The 21,717-nt window shown below is 41.0% G+C and overlaps 2 protein-coding genes across 12 annotated transcripts in view; one reads left to right on the top strand and one right to left on the bottom strand.

Annotated features, from left to right (window-relative positions):
* The first annotated feature begins 686 nt into the window (after positions 1-686).
* On the top strand, positions 687-11,315 carry fam78ab (family with sequence similarity 78 member Ab). Of its 2 annotated transcripts, XM_031860406.1 has the most exons (3): positions 687-1,888; positions 1,972-2,275; positions 6,332-11,315. In XM_031860406.1, exons 2-3 carry the CDS (start codon positions 2,013-2,015, stop codon positions 6,855-6,857), a joined length of 789 nt encoding a protein of 262 aa, XP_031716266.1. In that variant the 5' UTR covers positions 687-1,888; positions 1,972-2,012; the 3' UTR covers positions 6,858-11,315. The 2 variants fall into 2 exon arrangements, with proteins under 2 accessions (XP_031716266.1, XP_031716265.1); XM_031860405.1 differs by having other exon boundaries at positions 687-2,275.
* A 2,896-nt stretch (positions 11,316-14,211) lies between these two features.
* Positions 14,212-21,717, bottom strand: part of nup214 (nucleoporin 214) — a 28,539-nt gene continuing 21,033 nt past the window's right edge. For 9 of the 10 annotated variants that reach the window (XM_031860390.1, XM_031860391.1, XM_031860394.1 and 6 more), the window contains 3 exons: positions 21,394-21,569; positions 20,993-21,026; positions 17,769-19,761 (listed from right to left, as the gene is read on the bottom strand). In XM_031860390.1, coding sequence (XP_031716250.1) covers positions 19,725-19,761; positions 20,993-21,026; positions 21,394-21,569 — 247 coding nt within the window. In that variant the 3' untranslated portion in view covers positions 17,769-19,724. Of the gene's footprint in view, positions 14,496-17,768; positions 19,762-20,992; positions 21,027-21,393; positions 21,570-21,717 lie in introns of those variants that run through there. The other variant, XM_031860396.1, reaches the window with a different exon arrangement.

Raw genomic sequence — 21,717 nt, 5'->3', positions numbered from 1 at the left:
GGGGAGGGGGGGTGGGGGGGAGGAGGGGGGGATTGGCAAAGTGCTACAATGCTCCCAAACAAAAAGCTAATAAAAAAAATAAAATCACACCACATAATCAAAATATGATCGTCAGACCATAGATCTTATAGATTATTTCTTACCTATCATGACCGATCACAGACATATCCAGCCTGCCCCGAAATAAATAAACTTCAAATAAACTTCATTGGCATGAATGTTGATGGCAATTCCAGTTGAATATTACATTACATATAAACATTGTTTATAACATAAATAAAATACATAAATATGCACAAGTTCACATTATTGTATATTTATCCCCAGGTTAATTATTTAAATGAATGTGATCAAGTTAGTAAACAAATGCCACTGCTACACAAAGAAACACAAAGACACACACAAAGACTACACAAAGACTATAACCTTTAATAATTAGAATACATTATTATTATTATTAATAACATTATAACGTGCATATGTAAAGGGACAAAATATAATTTTCGACATCACACAAAGGCCTAGAAGGTGGTTTGAGGTGAACTGTTAAAATATTTATAATTGTATCAGGCTGAAATCCCCTGCGCCTACATTTCCCGGCATGCCTGCAACCCAGAGCGGAAGTGTCGCCTCAACGATACTTATAAAGCTGCTTCCCAGGCAGCTGAAATAGACCAATACGTAGCGGGGTGAACCTGCCGTGGCAGCGATGGGACGAGCACGGAGAAATGACAGCTTGTGCAGGAATTTCGGCTGAACTGCATCCCATCACAGACAGGGCTGCAACTGTCGGCTCGGTCGAACTATGTGACAGCTGGCATCTTTTCTCCCTTTCGAGGCATTATAGGCTGTTTTTATTTATTTTGTAAAAATCTAAGAATGGATCCGGTGAAATGGGTGATAAAGTTGACCCGGCGGTGTCCTTTGGATGTCGCGTGGATGAAACTCGACTAGATTGCAATGCTTGTGGAAAGGCTACCTCTCCCTGTGGGACGGTGAAATAATTTGCAGCTGCAAATAACGGGAGCGACTGTGAAGGAGATAACGGAATTACCTCTCGGACCGAAGAAACTGTGTGTGCCGCTGTTCACTCTGAATTTCTCCAGGATTTCACCCTGCTACAGACACTAGACACTTTCCAGTGCACTGTTTTATAGGTAGACTTTTTTGCATGTTATTTTTGTCAGCCAAAAATAGACCACAATTCATGCAATTGCACTGCACGAGCCGTTAATCCGCACATGTATAAAATCGTTCAGTGTAACGCGCTTCCATCGTTAAATTACACTTTTTATTGTGAGGAATTGAGGCTATTGCTGATTAAATGGACATAAGGCTGCTCCACATAATATGAGCGTCACCCCTGCGCTGCCATTAGTCGTTTGTAACTGTCCGCGCGTGCACTGGCCAGCACAACATTTTTGATTATGATTCCTGTCACCAGCTGGACAGAGAGCATTAGCCTTTGAATGGTCCAGCGATGAGCTGGTAGTGACGTAAAGAATCACACAAAAGAGAACATGACGCCAAGATGTAACATTAGTAGTATTTGTTAATTATTTAGCTCATAATTAACCGGAACCTTTTACGCGCATCTTTCCACTGGATGCGTGTCGCCAAAAAAGGTCAAGTCCTTATGTGATAAAAGCGCATTGAGAAAGCGATGACTTGTAACTTGACAGCATGAAAACATCAGTGCACGGATAAAGGAAAGTTATTGTACCTGCACTTGTTTGATGAAGTTGCGTTTACGCACCGGAAAGCATGCGCTCAACAAATATGAAGATATCCTAGGCCTGTCTTCTTTTTCTTTTCTGAAAGTAGTTTTTGCATCAAAGATGAATGGCTTTCTGAGACAGTCTGCTATGAATAAGCACTTTTCAATCTGGTAAGCTTTTTTCTGGAAAACATGATGTGGATCCACCTGTGGTGATTTTCTTGCTGTTTCCATGCGTCTTTCTTCTTCTTCAGACCTCTGGACGTTGTTGTGGATTGTGTTACTATTTAATGCAATGGGCTGTATCCAGAGTATCAGGTGTAAGCCCAAGAGTTTCCGAGACAGTATCATCGTCGTGGAGGTGAACACTTCCATCGACCCAAACCCTACCAGCATCGACGAGTCATCCAGCGTGGTCCTGCGCTACAGGACACCGCACTTCCGAGCTTATGCCCGGGTCCTAGTGCCGCCAGTAGCCGGTAAAGAGACATGGACCATTGGCTGGATTCAAGCCTGTAACCACATGGAGTTCTACAATACGTATGGAAACAAGGGGATGTGAGTATCATCATTAGGTGATGGTTAGGTGATGCCCATGTGTTGAGCACATTTGGTTGAGACTCATGGACCAGGCAATAATGACAAATATTATTTTAAGGAGAATTATTACTGGTGAATAAAGCCATTAAAGCTTGGTTAGGTTCATTTGATGTCACCTCTTCCACAATTCAGAATTGTTCTGCTTCTATTAATTAGTTAATTTTTTGTTCCATGAAATGTAAAATATTTTTGAAGAAATGGCAGTCAAAACTTCTCAGAGCCAAGGAGACATTTTCAAATGTACTCATATTACTATCCAATACGACAAAGAGCAGCAGCAACTCCTGCTGGAACCTGAGAAAGAGTAAAAAATGACTGAAACGATGAATCTATTATCTTTGTACCACCAAACTCTGATTAAATCACGAGACACGTTTGGAGAAATCTCCCAAAAATAGAGATCTACACGATAGTTTGTTTGAACTAGGCTGAAAAAGTCATTGTGAGTGTGTTGGCGTTCCTGTTTTCATATTAGACATCATTCTGAACACATTGTTCAATGGAAATATTCTCGTGAAACTTGACTATGGTTGCATCTGAGTTGCCCAGTGGAACGCCAGCATCAGTCTGTGCCGTGCAATCAACATATTACACATTAATATCTGTATTCAGAAAGATAAGTAAAATAAATTGATCTGTCTGAAAGTGAACTTTAATGTTCAATCAGTAGCTGAGCTATCTTATGTGGGCTTGTGGCTGCAGGCCTGCAGGCTACTTCAAAACCTGACAGATATGAGAGCAGGGCACTTGTCAATACACAGTTATCTTGCATTAGCCGTGACAAACATGGGCAAAATCAGCTTTAAGAAAAAATGCTCATGACACAGATAATAGGCCTCTTTCTCATTCTCTGTCCCTTTCTTTCTCCTCTTTTTTCAAAGTGAGAGTGTGTATGTGTGTGTGCGATATTGGTACACAAATGTAGCATTCTTATATCCTGTAGTGGGCAAGCTGACATGTACCCAGAACATGCTTTATCTGTAGACATTGCAGCTGCACGTCTAAGATTAGAGACACAGTCCCCTCCCCAACACCCCAAACTCAGTATAGTCCTACATGTGTGCGTGTGTGTGTGTATATGTGTGAGAGAGAGAGAGATAGAGAAAGTCCTCCATTACTTTCTAAAAGTCCAGTATGATCAATGCCTTTTGTAAACTGCGTTTGTGTTTACAGTAATAGCTTTTTTTTCATCCAAGCTTTAATATTTACTCTTTTATCTTGAATTGCCATGCTCTTTTGTCAAGTTCTTTTTTTGTTAGTGCTGTACTGTTCGTATAAAAGGAACATGGACGCATTCAGAAAAGTCCAATTTTGAAACACATTATAGACAGAACATTTTAAAGTTTCTCTCATCTTTCAAGGTGTAAAAGATTCCTTTAAAGATTGTATTAACTACAAACAAACGGGCTGCAAAGTAGTGTGTAAGTATATGTGCTTATAGGAACAAAGCTCCAAAGGCACGACATTTTCTGTCCAAACAATACACAATTAAGAGATAGCATTCTCCGAAGTCATGTCAGCACAATCATAAATACAGACAACCCACATAGACAAAGAAGACTGATCACCAACATCTACATTCTACCCCACGTAGCCGTCACACTTAAAAAAATGTACTTTCTATATCATCGCATACCCCGGTATTAAAGTCGTTAAACTTCACAACCACATTAAGGCCACCTATACTTTATGTTCATTTTTGAAGCCGCTCTCAGGATGCAAGAGACGGGCCCTGCTCTCACTGCTGAGACTATCATACTAAGTAGTTTCTTTGATGGCAATAAACCTTCAGCGTGCTGTAATTGGACCGAACGGCTGAAGACGGTAATGTGGATGATTTCTCTGTTGGCTTTCGGATGACGTGCTCTGGATTCTGCACACGTTCATCATCTTTCCTCCCTGTTTTGTCGTACCACGTCTTTTAGAGTGGCTTTACTGTGGTACAGTTTTGAACGGTTGAGCAGGATGTGTGTATTTATCAACAGGCATATGTTGGTTACATGAGGCGTCTTGTGTTGCCCTAAAAATGTCAAGGTGCTAAAAATAGGAGCTGTGGCAGAAGTGAAACTAAAAAAGAAGCGAGTGTTATCTGTTGTAACAGTTTGATGGGATTTGCATTAGCTCTAATGTTTCTTAAAATGAACGTTAAGGCGAGACATTCATATTTCAGACGGAACTTCCTGCCAATATTCTTGGTAGAGCCGTGTGGTAGTCTACACACGACACACACACACAGGTGGTGAGGCTTACGCATGCTGCAACTGATTCATTAACTGCATTGGCACCCTATTTCTTAATTTCTACTCCTACAAAGTTGGTCCAATCTTCGCCATCTGTCATTGTGCCTCATCAACAGAATTGATGAGGCACATCAAATGAATGCTGCGGCAAAGTTGCAGAAACAGGAAATCAGCTATGTTTCCATGTTGCTCAGTAGATACACGATTTCTCAATGAAAGTCATGTTCCAGATGTGTTCATTTGATTTTAAACTGGATGTTATTTAACACTATTAACTATATAAAAGGGGATATTGTTAAAAAATATATATTTTATACAATTGAACTTTCAGTGTTTCTTTTAGTCTGGTCAAGTTTACAATGTACTACCAGTGGCTGAAGCTGGACGAATCAACCATTTATCCGTTCTTTGGCTAACTATTCCAACCACAATCTGTGTAGCTAACACTTTAAACTATTTATAATCCTTTAAATGTTTGCTATCTATTTCAGCCATCCATTACTTTTAACTGTTTAGGCTGCTCTCTTGCGAACTAGTTTGCACACACTCTCAGTCACAACCTGTGGTGCTCAGGTGTTATAGCTCAATCAATCTGTGGATACATATATTGTTTTGTCAAATCATAATCCACGATCTTTCCAAGTACCCCCTGGCAGCTGCAGTAGTACTCCCTGAGCTGAGTACCTACCCCTGGTTGGGAATCACTGTGCTTGAGTGCATTGTAACATTTGCAATAACTGACTCAAGAGTCACAATGTGATGCAGTTGAATATACATACATGAATATATATATCTATATATTTTGAGTGAATGTTTTTTCAACATCCTTGCGGTTCTGTCACAAACACTCACAGCACTTATGTCAGACCATTTCGCTGTGACGAAGCAGGCAGTGAAGACAAAAAACAGGAAGTGAGCCATATCTCTGCAACGCTTTCTCTACTCATGATTACAGTTTCTCAGCGGGTGGACGACTCCCCATCGCACCTGTGTGCAGTCGGCTCTGCTTGATGTGCTCACTGTTAAAATATCGTCTGAGTTCCTGACAAAATGGAGAATCACTGCACATTGTTTTGGAGGCATCCGTTGAGAGGATTGAGTGATATTTTTTTTAAGAAGAGAACTTGCACGCACGCACACACGCACAAGGGCCAGCTATTATCATGCATAACATGCTAATCTCACCCCCTGGGTGAATACATAAATCAGAATGCGAGACCAGGCCAAGCAGGCAGGAAGTCATGTGGCTGGTGATCACACTGTTATCTCGTCCGTCCTGCTGATCCTCGGCCTCAGTGAATGAAAGGTAATCTTATTCCTGCTGCGGGCAGAAAATCCATAGACGGACAGACCAGAGGTGTCAGGTCACTTGAGCAGTTCAGTGCCGCCCGCTGTGTGTGTCACAGTATTTTATTCTTGCATTCTGTTGACATGACATCAGATTTAAATAATTTTTATGAAACTAACAGTTTCAAACATCTATGTCAGTTTACAATTTCCTGGTTTAACTTTGGCGTAGTGCACTTGTGTGTGCATGCAGTTGTGCAATTACGCCACATTATACATTTCACGAATGCTCGCTTCCAAAGGAAGTGGTTTGAATAAAACACAGCTTGATTGTTGTTCCCTAGTGTTTCTTGCCCCGTCAGTTATTATAACCGATAGACATGATGACCAAAACTATAAATAGACCAAATTTAAAGTGCAATTAATCACAACAGCCACAAAAGCTCCATTTCTGGGTAAATCCTCATCTGTGACTTTTAACTTCCAGGTCGAGTTGGGAGCTCCCCGACCTGCGTGATGGCAAAATCCAGGCCATCAGCGACTCGGATGGGGTGAACTACCCGTGGTACGGTAACACCACGGAGACCTGCACTGTGGTAGGCCCCACCAAGAAGGACACCAAGTTCACTGTTAGTATGAATGACAATTTTTACCCCAGCGTGACCTGGGGCGTGCCCGTCAGCGACAGCAACGTGCCTCAGCTTAGCAGCATCCGCCGCGACCAGAGCTTTACGACGTGGCTGGTGGCCATCAACCAGGCCACCTCAGAGACACTTGTGCTGCAGACAATCCGCTGGAGGATGCGGCTTCACATCCAAGTGGACCCAGAGAAGCCTCTGGGTCACAGGGCTGCTCTGACCGAGCCCGTGGCCCAGGAACAGCCCAAGATCCTGGGCAAGAATGAGCCCATCTCCTCTAACGCCATGGTCAAGCCCAACGCCAATGACGCCCAGGTGCTGATGTGGCGGCCAAAGAATGGTGACCCCATGGTGGTGATCCCACCCAAATACTGACCTGCTTCACTGACCAGACTGGCCTTGGATACCTGAACCGTATCATCTCTTATTTCTTCTCTTTCTTTTGTTCCTGTTCGTCACCAGCTCTCACTGCTTTAACCCTTTTCCCTTATTTTCTTTGCCTCTATATTCTTCTCTCTTATGTTTCAAAAGAGACTGACAGAGAGAAAAACGGGCAAACGAAACCACCTCTGAGAAGAAGACCAGCTGTTGCTCTGAGGTTGGGGGGGGGGGGGGGGGGGGCTTGAACACACTTTTGAAACTGGAGTGAACAAACTGCAACCATTCTACCTTCAAACTGGGTCGGGTCGCACTGTGCTAAATGAAATCATTGCAAAAATGAAGAACAAAATAATTTCTTTTGTTTTTTCATTTCAATTTTTATATTTTGGCTGTTTTGGGCCAAGTGATATGGGGTTTGTGAGTGTGGGTGGATTTTAAGTATTTACATGACCATGTCTGCACACATGCTACACGCATGGATATGCACAAACCTTGTGTATGAATACCAGTTGTGTTTTTATTTATGGTTTGGGAAGAGTGCATTTAATTGTTTGTTGTTGCATTGGGTGACATACTAGATTTTAGGACTTTTTTTAAAAAACATGCAAGACATTCAATCCATGCTGCCTTAAGTTTACATTGCTTCCCATTGCAAACTTTTTCGCCTTAAACACAGTGCAATGCAGTATTTTTGCTCAATTGTCCAGTCTCTTCCAGACATGTTGGTGCTGGAATGTGTGGGTTTAGAACAGGGACGATACCACAGAAGAAGACCCGGGTCTGAAGGCTTTTATGTTCAGTTGCATTTACATGACAGATGTATTGTCTCACGAGTACAACCAGCATTATGCGTAGACACAGTTATACAACCCGACTAACTAGTTGTGTTTCAAGTGCGTTATGCAACAGAAGTGATGCTCTGTACTGATACCAGTGAAGCCAACCCTCGTCAATAGCACTCAGCACAATAATGTGCAATAACAACTTGAGCACAAAGTACTCAAAGGCACTCCTCAGCTAACCTCATTTAATTCACTTTATTCTGTTTATAGGCATCGCTTTCAACATCAGAACACTTATTTTCCTTTCTCTGTATCACTCCATCTCAGGGCCCCTTTTCTCACTTCCTTCCCTTCTCTCGTAGCATCCATCCTGTCTGGCCACAGTGAGTAACTGTGTTTGCATTGCTCACATTGAACAATCAATACTTTGATTAATAAGCAGCCACAGACAGGAGAAATAACTGGGGACTTGATAACTGGAGAATGAAAACAGCAGGATACTTGCTGGGCTGTCAGTCTTGACAATCTTATACACATTTTATATATAATTGTTGCCCTCCTTCAAAACAATAACACCCCTTGTCTTTCTGTAATATTAAAACTCAAAACATGTCTCTCATGTTAACGGTGGTTTTGTCTCTCACCCTCAATCATCTGTAATCCTCACCTACCCCAGAGTTCTTCCTCCCCCTGACTTCCCCTCTTCTTTCTTTGGTCTGTTGTCGAGGCTGAAGAGCAGAGCAGGAGGCATGCAAGTTTGATCCTGACTGCTCGGTTGGCATATAGATGACCCACTTCTCTGCCCTGCCAGTTGTAGCTCTCGCTGCAGAAACGTGGAGGTTTCTCTCCCTTTATTTCACACGCATACAGAAAGAGCTCTGGTCAGCTATAGACACCAACATTAAATGAGATGATGCCTGTTTGGCTGTTAATCTCTGAAAAGTGCATCAGCTGCAAACTCCAAACACTTAAAAGCAGAGAGAGAAGCCAAAATATGGGCATAAAGTTATTTATGCACACATAAGCTTTTAGAATCTGTTAATGAGCTCTGCAAGTTTTTTTTTTTCTATTAATGGCCAGTTTTTCACTTTCAGATGTTACAAACATCTTGCAAGCTCACTGCTCTGACCAAGTTCTGTGTTTTCTGTCAAACCAAAGAAATAATTTACGTGCAAGTCTCACCTGCTCATGCATTTCACAAAGATCAGTAAGCTGCTGCTATTTCAGTTCATCAGCGTCTCCTTACTAGCAACTGTACAAAGCCTTTATCCCTCAAACTCGGGACAGGTTTTGTGTTTTTTTTAGGACATTATGTCTCATTAGGCAAGTACTATGATTTGGCCGATATTTCTACCAAGGAATAATTTGACATTTTGGGGAATATGCTTATTCATTTTCTTGCAGAAACTTAGAGGAGAAGATTGATTCCACTCTCATGTGTGTAAGCTAAATACGAAACTACAGCCGGCAGTTAGCTTAGCTTAACGAGGCTGGAAAAAAGGGGAATCAGTCGGTGTTTCAATGCTTTATGCTAAGCTAAGCGTGTCCTGGCTCTAGCTTCATATTTAACATGCAATATTGAGAGCTTAGCTGAACCAGAGCTCAAACATCAACTCCCGATGTCCACTTGATGCCACAAACTGAACTGCTTTGTTCACATCATAACTACATTTTAAGCTTACACATGGCTACATGTAGACACTCCTGCTCGGCTCAACCGCGATAGCCTTTGCTCCAGGCTGGGTCGCAGGGAGAAGGAGAAGAGAAGTAAGAGGCTGTTGGGGGATTGCTGTCATAATTAGATCTGCAGTGACACACTTGCATGCCCTAGATGGGCTGAACTGCACCGAGTCGGTGTCATGCAACGCAATGGCCGGATAAAGTCATGGTTGAGGTTTAAGTGAGGCCAAACAGCAAAGGTCAGGGTCAAAGTGTTTGGGTGAGGCGAGCTGTCAAAGTCCTAAAATGTACTGCAGACAGTCGAGAGGCGGCGGGATGAATATGAAGGGTGTCAACAAATTAAATCCATTTAGAAATTATAGCCAGCCTAAAATAACAGTGACATTTACCAAGCCCAACTTGGATGTCAAGCACAAGTTATTTCAATTGGTGGTTTGTTTTGAATGCAGCAGAGAAAGCTCATGTTATAAACTCGGGGACCTCTCGCCTGACGTAGTATTTGTATCTGCTTCGTCATGTCTTGCAATGACCCATGGACACCGTGGATAGTACCTGAGCTGGACTACATTTAATGTTATTAAACCTTGACACGCAGATGTTTCCCGCCCTCACAACATGCACGTGTGTGTGTGTATTCATGCGAGCGTGTGTGTGTGTGTGTGTTGAATCCCATTTGAGGGACTTAGGCAGGATGAGGAGTTCCACTGATGTGCTTCTGCTGTTGTTGAGTCATGATTCTCTCTCTCACACAAACACAGTGCATGAAAGGTTACGTCCTTGTCATAGAACAGGGACAGCGCTTGCCCGCTCACACGCTCACACGCTCACACACACACACACACACACACACACACACACACCCTGGGGGGAAAGGAGCAGGCCTGGTGTGGTATCTGATTGTCATAGCAGTACATTGGCAGTGAGAACTCATTCATCAGCCCTGCACGTGGACCGTCTGAACACATGCACATGCTACAAAGCCATATGCACAAACACACCTGTTTACTAATAATCAGGAAGTGATTCATGCTTTAAGGTGAAAGAGAGTGGGGTGCCTGTCAACTATCAACAGCATATATTGTAGGATAAGGGCATTAATTGTCTTCTGTGTGTGTGTGTGTGTGTGTCTGAATCTGTTAGGATGTGTTAATGATGTGTATTTTATGTTAACACAACAGAAGAACTTCATAAATGCTTTATGTGCTTCCTTAAATAAGCCACAGAAAAACAAAACGGCACATTGTTTGTTTGCTGTATGGAGGGCCAAAGGTGCCACAATTGGATAACGCCAAAACTATGCAGTAGGACATTGCTAGTAACTCATGAACTCTTGGCATTCAATACCAGGCCTGTTTTCAGTTGTTTCTGATCATTAAATGCATCACGCATATTTGTATTTCCTGAGAAACATTACAAATGCAAAATGTAGCCATGTGGAAGATTCTTTGTTGTGGTGTGTTCTGCTTGTAGGGCTGAGCCAAGTGGTTGAAAGGGAGGGCTGCTTCCTTTGCTTTTGATCGTCATGTAGTTATTGAACTCCCCACGAATCATCAGTGAATCAACAAACCCTTTTATTTAAACCAATAAGACATCCCAAGTTCACAATCGCCAGCCTTCATTTTCTGACTTTGACTTGTGGTTCTATCCCATGAAATTGGAAAGTTCATCTTGTGGTTTTCCTTCATAAACTAAATCAACACAGTCCCCATGGTTGAAACACAACCCCAGATGTAGCACAGAAGATAAAATGAGCGACTATGTATGTTTCTCATTTTTGTTTGGTTTGTTTTCCGCATATACAGCACTGAAATAGTTAAAGCAGTTTGTGTACTTCTGTTCAGCTTTGACTTTTACACCAATACTTGAAAATGGGTCAGTTCTGGCAAATATTGAAAACTGTGAAAATGCACAACACTGGGGAAACAAACCCAGAAAAAAATTAATATATAAAAAGGTCTTTTTCATGAATTAATAAAATGTACAAACATTATCTGTCTTTCCTTTTCCTTTTAGCTTTAATGTGGAGATGTACTTTTCCCAGTGTGATATTCAAACTGAAACCAACAGTGAGTTTCCTTTGCTGTCTGCATTTGCCTTCCTTAATGACTAATTATACTGAATGAATCTACTAGTTTCATCCAAACATGTGTCACTGTCCTGAGTGCCCAACTGAATCATCTTGAAAGCGTGCATAGGAACAAACCCCCGAGGCTACACATACATGGATGAGCACATGATGCACTGTATGCCTCGGCCTGTCAAGACATTTCTACAGCATCGGAAAAGATGTTGCTGTTCTATAGAGTCTCTTTTTGTCGACGGCAGTGATTAAAAGCAATGACAGAAGACAGAGTCATGTAAGGGCGTGTAATCGAGTGAAAGAATGGGAGAGAAAAAAGGAGGATAAAGAAAGAAAAAGAAAAATACAGTTGAGATTCTTTAAGGACTATGTTGATTTGACATACATACAAATAAACAAAAAAAGAAAAGAAATAAGGGAAAACCTATGAGAGAATGAGAGAACTTAAATTGTTAAGTACTTGTTTATTGCGAAAAATGACAAATAAATTAAATTCCCATTTTGCATATGAACCTCATACTTCAGCACAATTTATCTCAGGGGTGTGCAGTGTGTGTCTGCCTTTCGGTTTAAATATATTGCCTTTAAAGCGGGCAGAGAAATACTCCAGTGTCTGTGTGGAGAATGACTCTTATTATCTCTCCTCCATCTCTCATTGTTGACTCATTCACAGTTCCTTTCAATCTCATTCTTTTATAGGTTTTTTGGATTTTATTTGAAAGATAAAACTGGCAATATATTATATTTTTCTTATTGTCTGTTAATCCCATTGAAAAGACCAATACTTTTCTGACTTGCCTCCCCTGTCTGTGGCAGGTAAATCCTTTCAAATGTCAAAACGTATGAATCTGAATTAAGTCATTGGAATGCAAGAGGGTACACAAGTATGCCGAATAGCAATAACAGCAGATGAGTTCTTTCCCACCGCATCTGCCCTGCACCTCCATTACAACTCTTTAAGGAGTCCTCAAAGGATTGTAAAGTGCTCTATTGGGTTGCTTAATTTTTCAGTTCATCACTTGGTGTATAATATTACCACATTAAGCACGTAGGTAAGAACTTAGAGTTAATCTTTAGTCTACAGCGTTAGCGGGGAGCTGATATCGTCCCTTTCGGTACAGGCTCAGAGAATCACTGCAGATATGGAGGACAGTGACTCACAAACCTTAAGACAACTTTGTGATTTTAGCCACTGGTAGCTTTAATGAGAACTGTGGAAAGTCTGGTTAACAGTAGAGTAGAGAAGACTGAGCGGCTGGTTTAATGTCCGGTTTACTAAAAATGATTGATCCTATGACGCGTCCATTTACCAAATGAACTCCCCCAGCAGCAGCTTCTGCGTGCCTGGTTGGACTGTCTGTGCTATCCTGGTCACATTCCTGAGCTTTACATTCACAGCTATATTTACTCGACTCAGTCTGTGAGCGTGTTGCAGTGTCTCCCAACATACATCCACCTGTCCCTATTTGTAATACTAAATAATCACTGTGCCACTGTATCTGCGGCACCAGACATCACTATTAATACTTCAAATGTTGGAGGTGATATAGCTCTCCATCATTCTTTGTGATCTCTGGGACAATATTGGGATTTATTAGCCACTGATCCACAGAAATGCACTGGCTCGGCTATTTTGGTTTGAAAAGTACTCTATATCACTCTGCTGTTTGGAGGACTTAGTTTACACTTTATGCCACTATTTCACCTCCAAATTTACATTACTTGCAAACATGGAAGTATAATGCTTTTGAGTCACTTTTATATTTTAGTATAATAGAGAATTCAAAGGCTTATATTAAGATTTATATTAAGCAACATACTTTCCTTCAGTCACAAGATTTTGATGTCCCTGTTGATAGCGTCACTCACAGGGTTTCTGCAGAGTTATCGAAGTAAAATTTAAGACTTAAGTCCTTTTCAATACCACATAAAATGCACTTTAATATCCATTTTATGACCATATCGACCACAGTGAAAGTATGATTAAATCATTTGTTTTTTAGTGCTTTCCAGCATTATATCACAATAATTAATCAACACAACCTGGGGTCATGTAAGTGTCATAAAATGGGTGGATTCATTAATCAATTAGGTTTGTCTAAATTGACAATTTAGGTTCCAGGCAACTGCAGTTAGCGGTAGTGACAGTGTTTGCTGTATGGAAACCTCTGATAATATAATGTAATGTCTCCACAATCTCACACAAAAAGGTTTTAACTGATATCACTGCTATGGCAGACAAGAAAAAAATATTAAAATTGAAAACGTTTTAATACCTTCGAAGGCCTTTTTAAGGGAACTTAATTTGATGTGTTGTAGATTTTTTTAACTATATAAACCATTGTTGCGCTCAAGCCAGGCACTCACATTGCAACCCCTCCAGTTACACAAGATTGGTGTTTAAACAACAAGCACATCTGGATTACATCTGGACAGACTAATCCTTAAATAAGGACAACTGCTTACTATACAGTACGGTGTGATTTCCATTTAAATTAATGATGGCCATTAAACACTGAACATCCCACAAGCGGGGACAAGGGTACTTATAGGCAAACTTTAATTGCCATCAGTGTAATTACAGCATGCGATGTTGTTGGCTCCTACACCTCCCACACTCAGCCAAGGCTTTTTGTAATAAACACAGACATCACAAGCAGCTCCTGAGGGAAAGCATCATTTACACAATTAGCAGCTGAACTACTTCATGAAAAGTTAAAATGAACACCTCATCTGACCTGTGGCCTGCCTTGTCCATAATTCAATTCTGTAAATATTAATACCGTCACTCGCATGAAGAAAACACAAGACTTAGTCTCCTTTCATTTCATAGTTACTTTAATTTCTCTGTACAGTTTAAAGGAGCTTACAAAAAGGTCGGGTGAGGTCTAAAACAGGTAAGAAAAAGCAGACAGAGCAACAGTTTTTGAAAAATTGAAATTACAAACTAACTTTTCTAAAGAGACACTGATCATTCTTGCCGGTGTGCTATTGTCCCAGGTGACGACGTGAGTTCTCGTGGTGATATACGGTCACGCGTCTCGGCTGATGAACCCCCTTCCCTTTGTAATCTCTCATGTGGTGTTCCGACTGTTAAGAAAAGTAAAAAAAAAAAAACATCAACACATTTCATTTAGATTGACAGCAGTAAGGACAGCATGTGAAACAAAGGACATGGATGTGGACTGTCACGTCTCGTTATTCCACACTGCTGTGCCACGTGTAGCACCTCCATACATCTAACAAGCCGTTCACTCATTCTGGAACACAAATGCACTGAATACACCTGGTACCACTTTGTATTTATAACTAATGTCTTTATTAATGCTCAATAAATAATATATTAATGTTTTATAGATCAGTTGCAAGCCATTTATGACAACAGATTTTGGGTTGCCACAATCCTAATGGCTGGTATTTATCCTCTCTTTTTTTAATAATGCAACTGGATCATCACTTCTGCGGGTGTTCATGTTAATAAGCCGTTAATAACGGGTTATAAACATCAAGTCTGCATCATTTATTAACAGTAGCAAAGTAAAATAGTTGTGTAACTAATACTTTACTTTATAAGGGTGCCTTAACAGAAAGTGTTCAGCCTACAAAACTTGCCTCGGAAAACGTCACTTTACACAAAAAATGTATCAGCTAATTACACTTTATTTAGTTATTAATATACAATTTAAATATAGGCAACAATAGAAACAATACTGTGTCTGTAGGTGGGGTTTTAGAATACACATCTATCGGGCAAAGGCTAAAGCTAAACGAATCATTTTTAAGCATTTGCTAACGTAGCGAAAGCCATGTTTTAGTTGACGTGGCGTTATTAGAGCAGACCAGAGAGCTGTACATATGACAAACACGCCACTGTCATAGCATTTGTGCAGAATCTTTTGCAATGTCTCATCAGCAGACCTTTGGATTTTTATTGATTGACCAAAAACTGGATATGGAGTCAGTTTATGTACCCTAAATTTGAGCAGTATTTGCTGACACCAGCAGTGTTTAACATGCACCCAAAATGCAAGACGCTTGCTGAGTGAAAAGGGGGAAAGTCCTCGATTCAGCAAATGAGAGAATTAACTACTGCAAGTGAGATTCAAGAGCTCAAAGTGAAATAGCCCCAGAGGGTTATTGGCGAAATAATGCAATTCTTCTGCTGCAAAACAGATTCTATGCGGTATCAAAACCACCGCAATCAATTTATACCTCAGGAGGTTGGACAAGATAAGCACAAAGTTACTTTTTGCGATCAGTTCTGACAAAGTTGATTGATGACTTCTTAGACCATGAGCTCAAGCTCAAAGTGAATGCCAGCGCTATAGAAGCAGGGAATGCTCACCTGAGTGGGACATTTAGAGGTGATGCTGGGAAGCCAGCTGTGGAAAAACAGCTTTTGCAGCAAAAGCAAAAAAAAGGGGCGAATGTCAAGTGTGCTTGAGATACTGTCGGAGCAAGACATGCACTTAAACGAGTCTGTTGTCCGTCCTCTGGGGGAGTTTATTGTCTCATTTTAGATGTTCCCTGATGTTTACATTTGAATGATGGAAAGGGAACCAGTGTGGCGATGCCTTCCCCCTGACATCTGTGCGAATGCCTGACATCCACGGTCGAGTCTGTTAAGACGTTGAACCCGTTCTCAGTAATCCATTCACATGCGGACTAAGTGTGGAAATTGCTGTCGCATGCACATGTTTTTCTAGTGTCACACGTAAATGGAGAGGGGCGTGTCGACTTTCCCTGCAGAGGCAGGGCTCACTTCTTTCTGGACACTTTCTGGATACTTGGAAGATGAAATGGAGTTTGATTTAAATTAAAACTCTCAGTTTAAAGCTCCTTTGAAGTATCAGGATAAGTAATGACACTGAACTGCGTAATCCCTGTGAGTCACTTAAAGACAGAGCGGGAAAGAGGAGGAACTGAGGCAGGTGAGTAATTAAAGGCTCCGAGGTGGGGATGGACTTACTGGTATCGCTCGGGTGTTATTTATCATGCATGGTGCTTGTGTCAGTGCTGCTATAAGGCTCAAAGCTGTGCTTAGTATTTGATAATGAATACTGGCACACGAAGTAATCATGTCCTTACATTCTAGTACCAGTATACAGGGCTGTGTAACAGCAGTTACAGAAGGGACGGACACGCAGCTGGGGGCGATGAGTTGCAACATGCACACAATAAAAAAATAAAATAAAAACTGATAACATTTGAAATGAATATTAATAGTAAATGTGACAATGCAAGACAACGACAAAGTATAAAGCACATATATTGTCCCTTGCTTTGGATTTTTAAAGTGGGTTGTTTTTGAAAATGGCCACTTTTACTCGTTACTTTTTTGGCTGGTAAAATATTTGACATGCCAGGTAAAGGAATCTAACAATTAACTTTATAATTTGTGAACTAAGAGAAGTCCTGAAGTGGTATGCAGATTTATGTTCTTAGACTAGCGGCTCTGCAAGCCGGTACTTAGGCACTTGAAGCTAAATGCTAACATCTGCAAGCTAACATGATCATAATGATAATATGCCGATGCTAAGCAGTTATGTTAACTGAGTTCACCATCTAAAAAGTGTTAGCGTGCTAACATTAGCGACTTGGCATTAAACAAAACAAAGTACAGCTGAGGCTGATGGGAATGTCGATAGTGTTGCATGGGTATTTGGTCACAAACCAATAGGAATAAGTGAAATGTTGACCTGAATGAAAGGTTATTCATTCTGAGGGGAACATAAAAGTCCGTACCAAATTTCATGGCAATCCATCAAATATTTGTGGTGATATTTCAGTCTGGAACACAGTGGTGGACCGATTGACCAACATTGCCGTCCCTTAAGCTAACATGGTTGAAAACCAATCTGGTTACAAATAGATTTCCTTTGGTATAATCTTACGAATCCAGGTGGTCTGAATCTTATTCTGTTGCTCTGCAGAGTAAGAAAAAATGGACACTGGTAACCTTAGCTCTGCAGTGCACCACCGTGTCAGCATGGTGTGCAGAGAGAAGAGAAACAGGGGGCGAGGTCTCCCTTGTCCGGCAGTGGATTAGTGGATTTGGATTATCTGGGCAAACTAAATTACCCATTCGGGAAAATTGTAGCACGCTCTTTCAGAGGAGCTGCTGACCACCCCCCACACAATAGTGTGTACAGCATGGCTGGCACACATATGGGAGACACCCGAGTCACCAGAATCTGTAGCATTCACCACCGTTCATAGGAATGCCTTAAGACCCCAAAAGGTGCACCCACTGGGGAGTGAAGTGGCACATGTAGAGATGGTGCATGTGTCAGCAAAGCAGGATGTGCTTAAGAGCTGCTGATCATCACTTACTTGGTGGTGGGGGGGCACAGAGAATGACAGTGTGGTTGGGGGAGGGGTGGGAAGTGGTTTTGACTAAGCTATTTTTATCTGGATTCCATGAAGACAGCTGCCATCCTCCCGAGTGTCGGTGAGACTTTCCATCACCAGGAACAGCGACACAAAAGAAAGAAGTCACTCTCACTATTGAGTATTTCTGTTACATTTGTGGGGTAATGATAATAAAAACAACTCTGTCATTAATGCTTGCATAGAGGCCAGTTGTGGATTGGGTGCTGAAAATCTCGTAATCTCATCCGGTTTAGCTGAAAGCATTACAGACTTTGGGCTCTGTAACTGCCCGTGTGCCTCTGTAATCTGCCCGTGTGTTCAACTGCAACTCTTTACCTGAGACATCAAATAGAGCAGACGCTGATCAAACATCATTTGTGATAACGCCGCTTATTATGAGTCTTCAGACAGAAACACAAAACACATTTATTTGTAGCCAATTCTCTGCAGGAAGTCTACCGTATATATATATATATATATTAAAGACCATCGGGGAAGAAGGATTCGAACATTTCAGCATGTGGATGAGTTCAGGTCACTTTTTTTATGACCGTGACATTCCCGACACACTTCAGAGCGACCCGTCCGGTGAGAGACCCAAGATAAGGCTGGCCAGAGTGACGGTGACATGCTCCACAGCCATAAGCCGGGAATGTAATTCCGTCGGTGGTGGACCAAATGCCACAACATCGAGTCTCTCGATACAGCGCCGCGGATCCCCATCAGCATTCTCCCACTGCCCAATTTAGCTCCGCATGCGAGTCAATGAATTCCTCCCTGAAGACGGAGGAATGAGCTGCATATCAAGGATTTAGCATTAATTAGTGAACCGTGTACACGCGCTCGCTGCCGTGCTATTCTTCATGCCACCTCGACTTAAACAGAATTTAATTTTGTATGACGATCCTTCAGAGGTGATTCTCCTCTGTATTAAGGAAATACTAAGCACAGCCGTGCTCTGTGATGCTGTGAAATTATGTTACAATGGACGTCAAGACGTTTTGGTAAACATTAAACTCAATAAAATTGTATAAAATCAAAGTATCATCTCTCCACTTTGCAACATAACTTATCTAAGCAGCACGCTGAAGGCTGTAGATCATTTAACACTTTACTGCTTCCAAGAACATAAAGAGACACTACATTACACACTAATGTTGGTTTGTGTTCCGTTTCATAACTACGAGACAATAAACATAAACAATGAGCGATTAACATGATGCATTAAGAAATACAATTTTGAAAAGACAAATATTTTGAGAAATTTTATTTATTACCACACTTTCATGTAAAAAATATATCAATGGGGGGGGATTTACTGCAAAAATCATCTGAAAAGAAATGTATAACTTTTTTCACCATTGACCACAATTCTTTGTGTTACAGTTTAGCATGTCGGGCTCATTTAATTTTGGTTGTAGGCAACATTTTTGACATTTATTTACAACCGTACTGACATATGCGATTGGACTGAATTTTAATTTGTATAGACATGCAGAGGACACCCATCATTCAACGAAAGACTGAACTGTTCAGGAGATTAAATGTTTTTTGTGCATTTAATATGCTTAAAAGTGCAAAAACAAAAACTTACAAATGCTGGACACAAAATTAACTAGAAACCAAAAAGTTTTCTATGAATTTTTAAAAACCTGTTTAATAACTTGATTCTCCTTTGTCCTAAGAACATATTAAGATCAGGCATAAAGTTCCCAAATGAACATATATAAGTAAATATAAATTGCAAACTGAACACTGGTTGAAAAAACGTTTCCAATATATACAAAACTTTTCTAGAAAAGAAAATGCATGTATATCTTCTAATTCACTTTTCTTTATTTAGCCCGAATGCAACACAGTCTCCGCCCTATTCCCTTCACACATTATGTGGCACGAGGTGCTTGATTGCAGAAAGCACTGTAGCAGTGACGTGGACGTTTAATAAAACTAGCTTCTCCAACTGGCAAATGTTTGTGGACTTGATCTGGAAGAAGAAATGACAGACAAAGCAGAGAGGGAGAGATTATTGAGAAGAGTTTCAATGCCAGTTGTAATATTATTAGATTTATCACAACCTCTGCACAATTTTTTTTGCATTTGAAGGTATGGTGCCGTTATTGGATTGAAAGATTTCTGTCAGCATGAGATGGATAACGGCTTCAATAAAGTGTTGGAACCACAAGATCGATATTAAGTGATGCTGAGGAGCTTCATGTATTTAAAGAGGACAAAAAGGGGAAATTATTAAGGGATTAAAGAGGAAAAACAAACAAGCAGTAGAGCTGGACAGCTTCGTAAGAACAAGAATGTCTTTTGTAATTTATCAAATATCACTGAAATTGAAAGAAAACGTTTTCTTTCAGCCAATGAACAATGTTGTACACGGTTATCTGATTTGAATATGGTTATTTTGTGGTCTGGTGTTTTGGGGTATTAAATTGTGGTTCTATATATATATATATAGTTTCAGTCAAATTATAGAGGCTTGTTTTGCATATTAACTAAAACAATAATAATAATAATAATAATAATCTAATCCAATGAATGAGTACAGTTTAGCAAAGCAGCATTGATATGAATGTACTATGCAGGGAAGTCACAAAAGAACAAGTGAAAAAGACGGAGAGAAGGATTATTAACAGCATGTGAACATGTCCGATGTGCTAAGCCTCGTCTCGAAACACTCCGGCACACTTCAGAGCGCATTTCACTGGAACACACCCCGGGGAACTCTGGCTGCCGTGTGACACGCAGCAGCAAATGGAGAGAGAGAGAGAGAAGCAACACAAACGAAGGAGAGGTAGGAAGTGGGATTGAGGGACGAAAGACCGAAGCAGTAGTGATGGGAATGAAACTATAATCACAACGGGGCAATTAGTAAGGAAGAGCTAGGAGAATGATGTATATTTAGTATGGTAAATTTGATCTATTGGACATTTTTAATAGATTTTAATACAGTGAAATAGCATTAAAGCTCAGTTTGAATCTAAATGAATAAAGAGAAGGGAAAAGGCAAATAAAACGAAATAGACAAGGCGTTATTACATCTGAAAGGTTCTATGGGGAATCGTGTTGTGGTAGAAAGATGCGAGCTTCACCACAAGCACAACACACTGCTGCCAGGGAGGAACAGGGACATGTGGGTCTGTCCATTCATTGGTTCACACACACACAAAAAGACATCAATTCAAATGAAATGTGTGGACCACACTTACTGGTTTGTAGAGCCAAAGGTGTTTCCAGAGAATCCTACCAAATGGAGAGAAGTGATTAATCGGGGGATTGTAGCAATAAAACATTACAACTGTGGAATTTGCACCCAAAAAAGGTGAAAACCCACAATTGTAATGCAATGCTCATTTCAGATGCACGATGAATCACCACATACTGGGTGAGCAACTACAATTAGGATTTGCACTGCTTGTATAAATTCATAGGATGAAAAATACTGGACTGAAAATGCTTCGTTGCCATTACTATTAATATACTGAAGAAGAATCGCATGCCGACTACACTTGAGCTACTGACCATGCTGCTTAACAATATGTAACTAAGTGCTGGTGAGCAAGAGGACATTTTGAAGACGACGAGGGAAGAAAAGAAGTAGCCGTCTCACCTCCCGCCTGCTGTGACTGTTGTCCGAAGCCTGAGAAGCTGCTGGGCTGACTTCCAAACCCGGGGCCCTGTTGTTGTTGTTGGGCGAGGCCCTGTTGTTGGGCGAGGCCCCCGAACGACGGAGCGCTCTGAGTGGCTAGAGCGCCAAAGGACGGGCCGCTGGGCGGGGAGGCAAACCTGAAAACAGAAGCAGACACAGAAGGCTTGATGTGGTTAACAGCAACAAAAACTGTACATATTCCTTGTGTAGCTGCTACTGTGTGTGTGGATTGCGAGACAGGGGTTTAAGAGGTAATCCCACTCCCCTCGACTCCCATGGGGAAGA

This window comes from Anarrhichthys ocellatus, unplaced genomic scaffold, assembly GCF_004355925.1.
Source record: "Anarrhichthys ocellatus isolate YVR2014 unplaced genomic scaffold, GSC_Weel_1.0 scaffold23, whole genome shotgun sequence".
Taxonomy (NCBI): Eukaryota; Metazoa; Chordata; class Actinopteri; order Perciformes; family Anarhichadidae; genus Anarrhichthys; species Anarrhichthys ocellatus.
The sequence above is the reverse complement of the archived record's forward strand: the minus strand, read 5'-3'. Positions and strand labels throughout refer to the sequence as shown.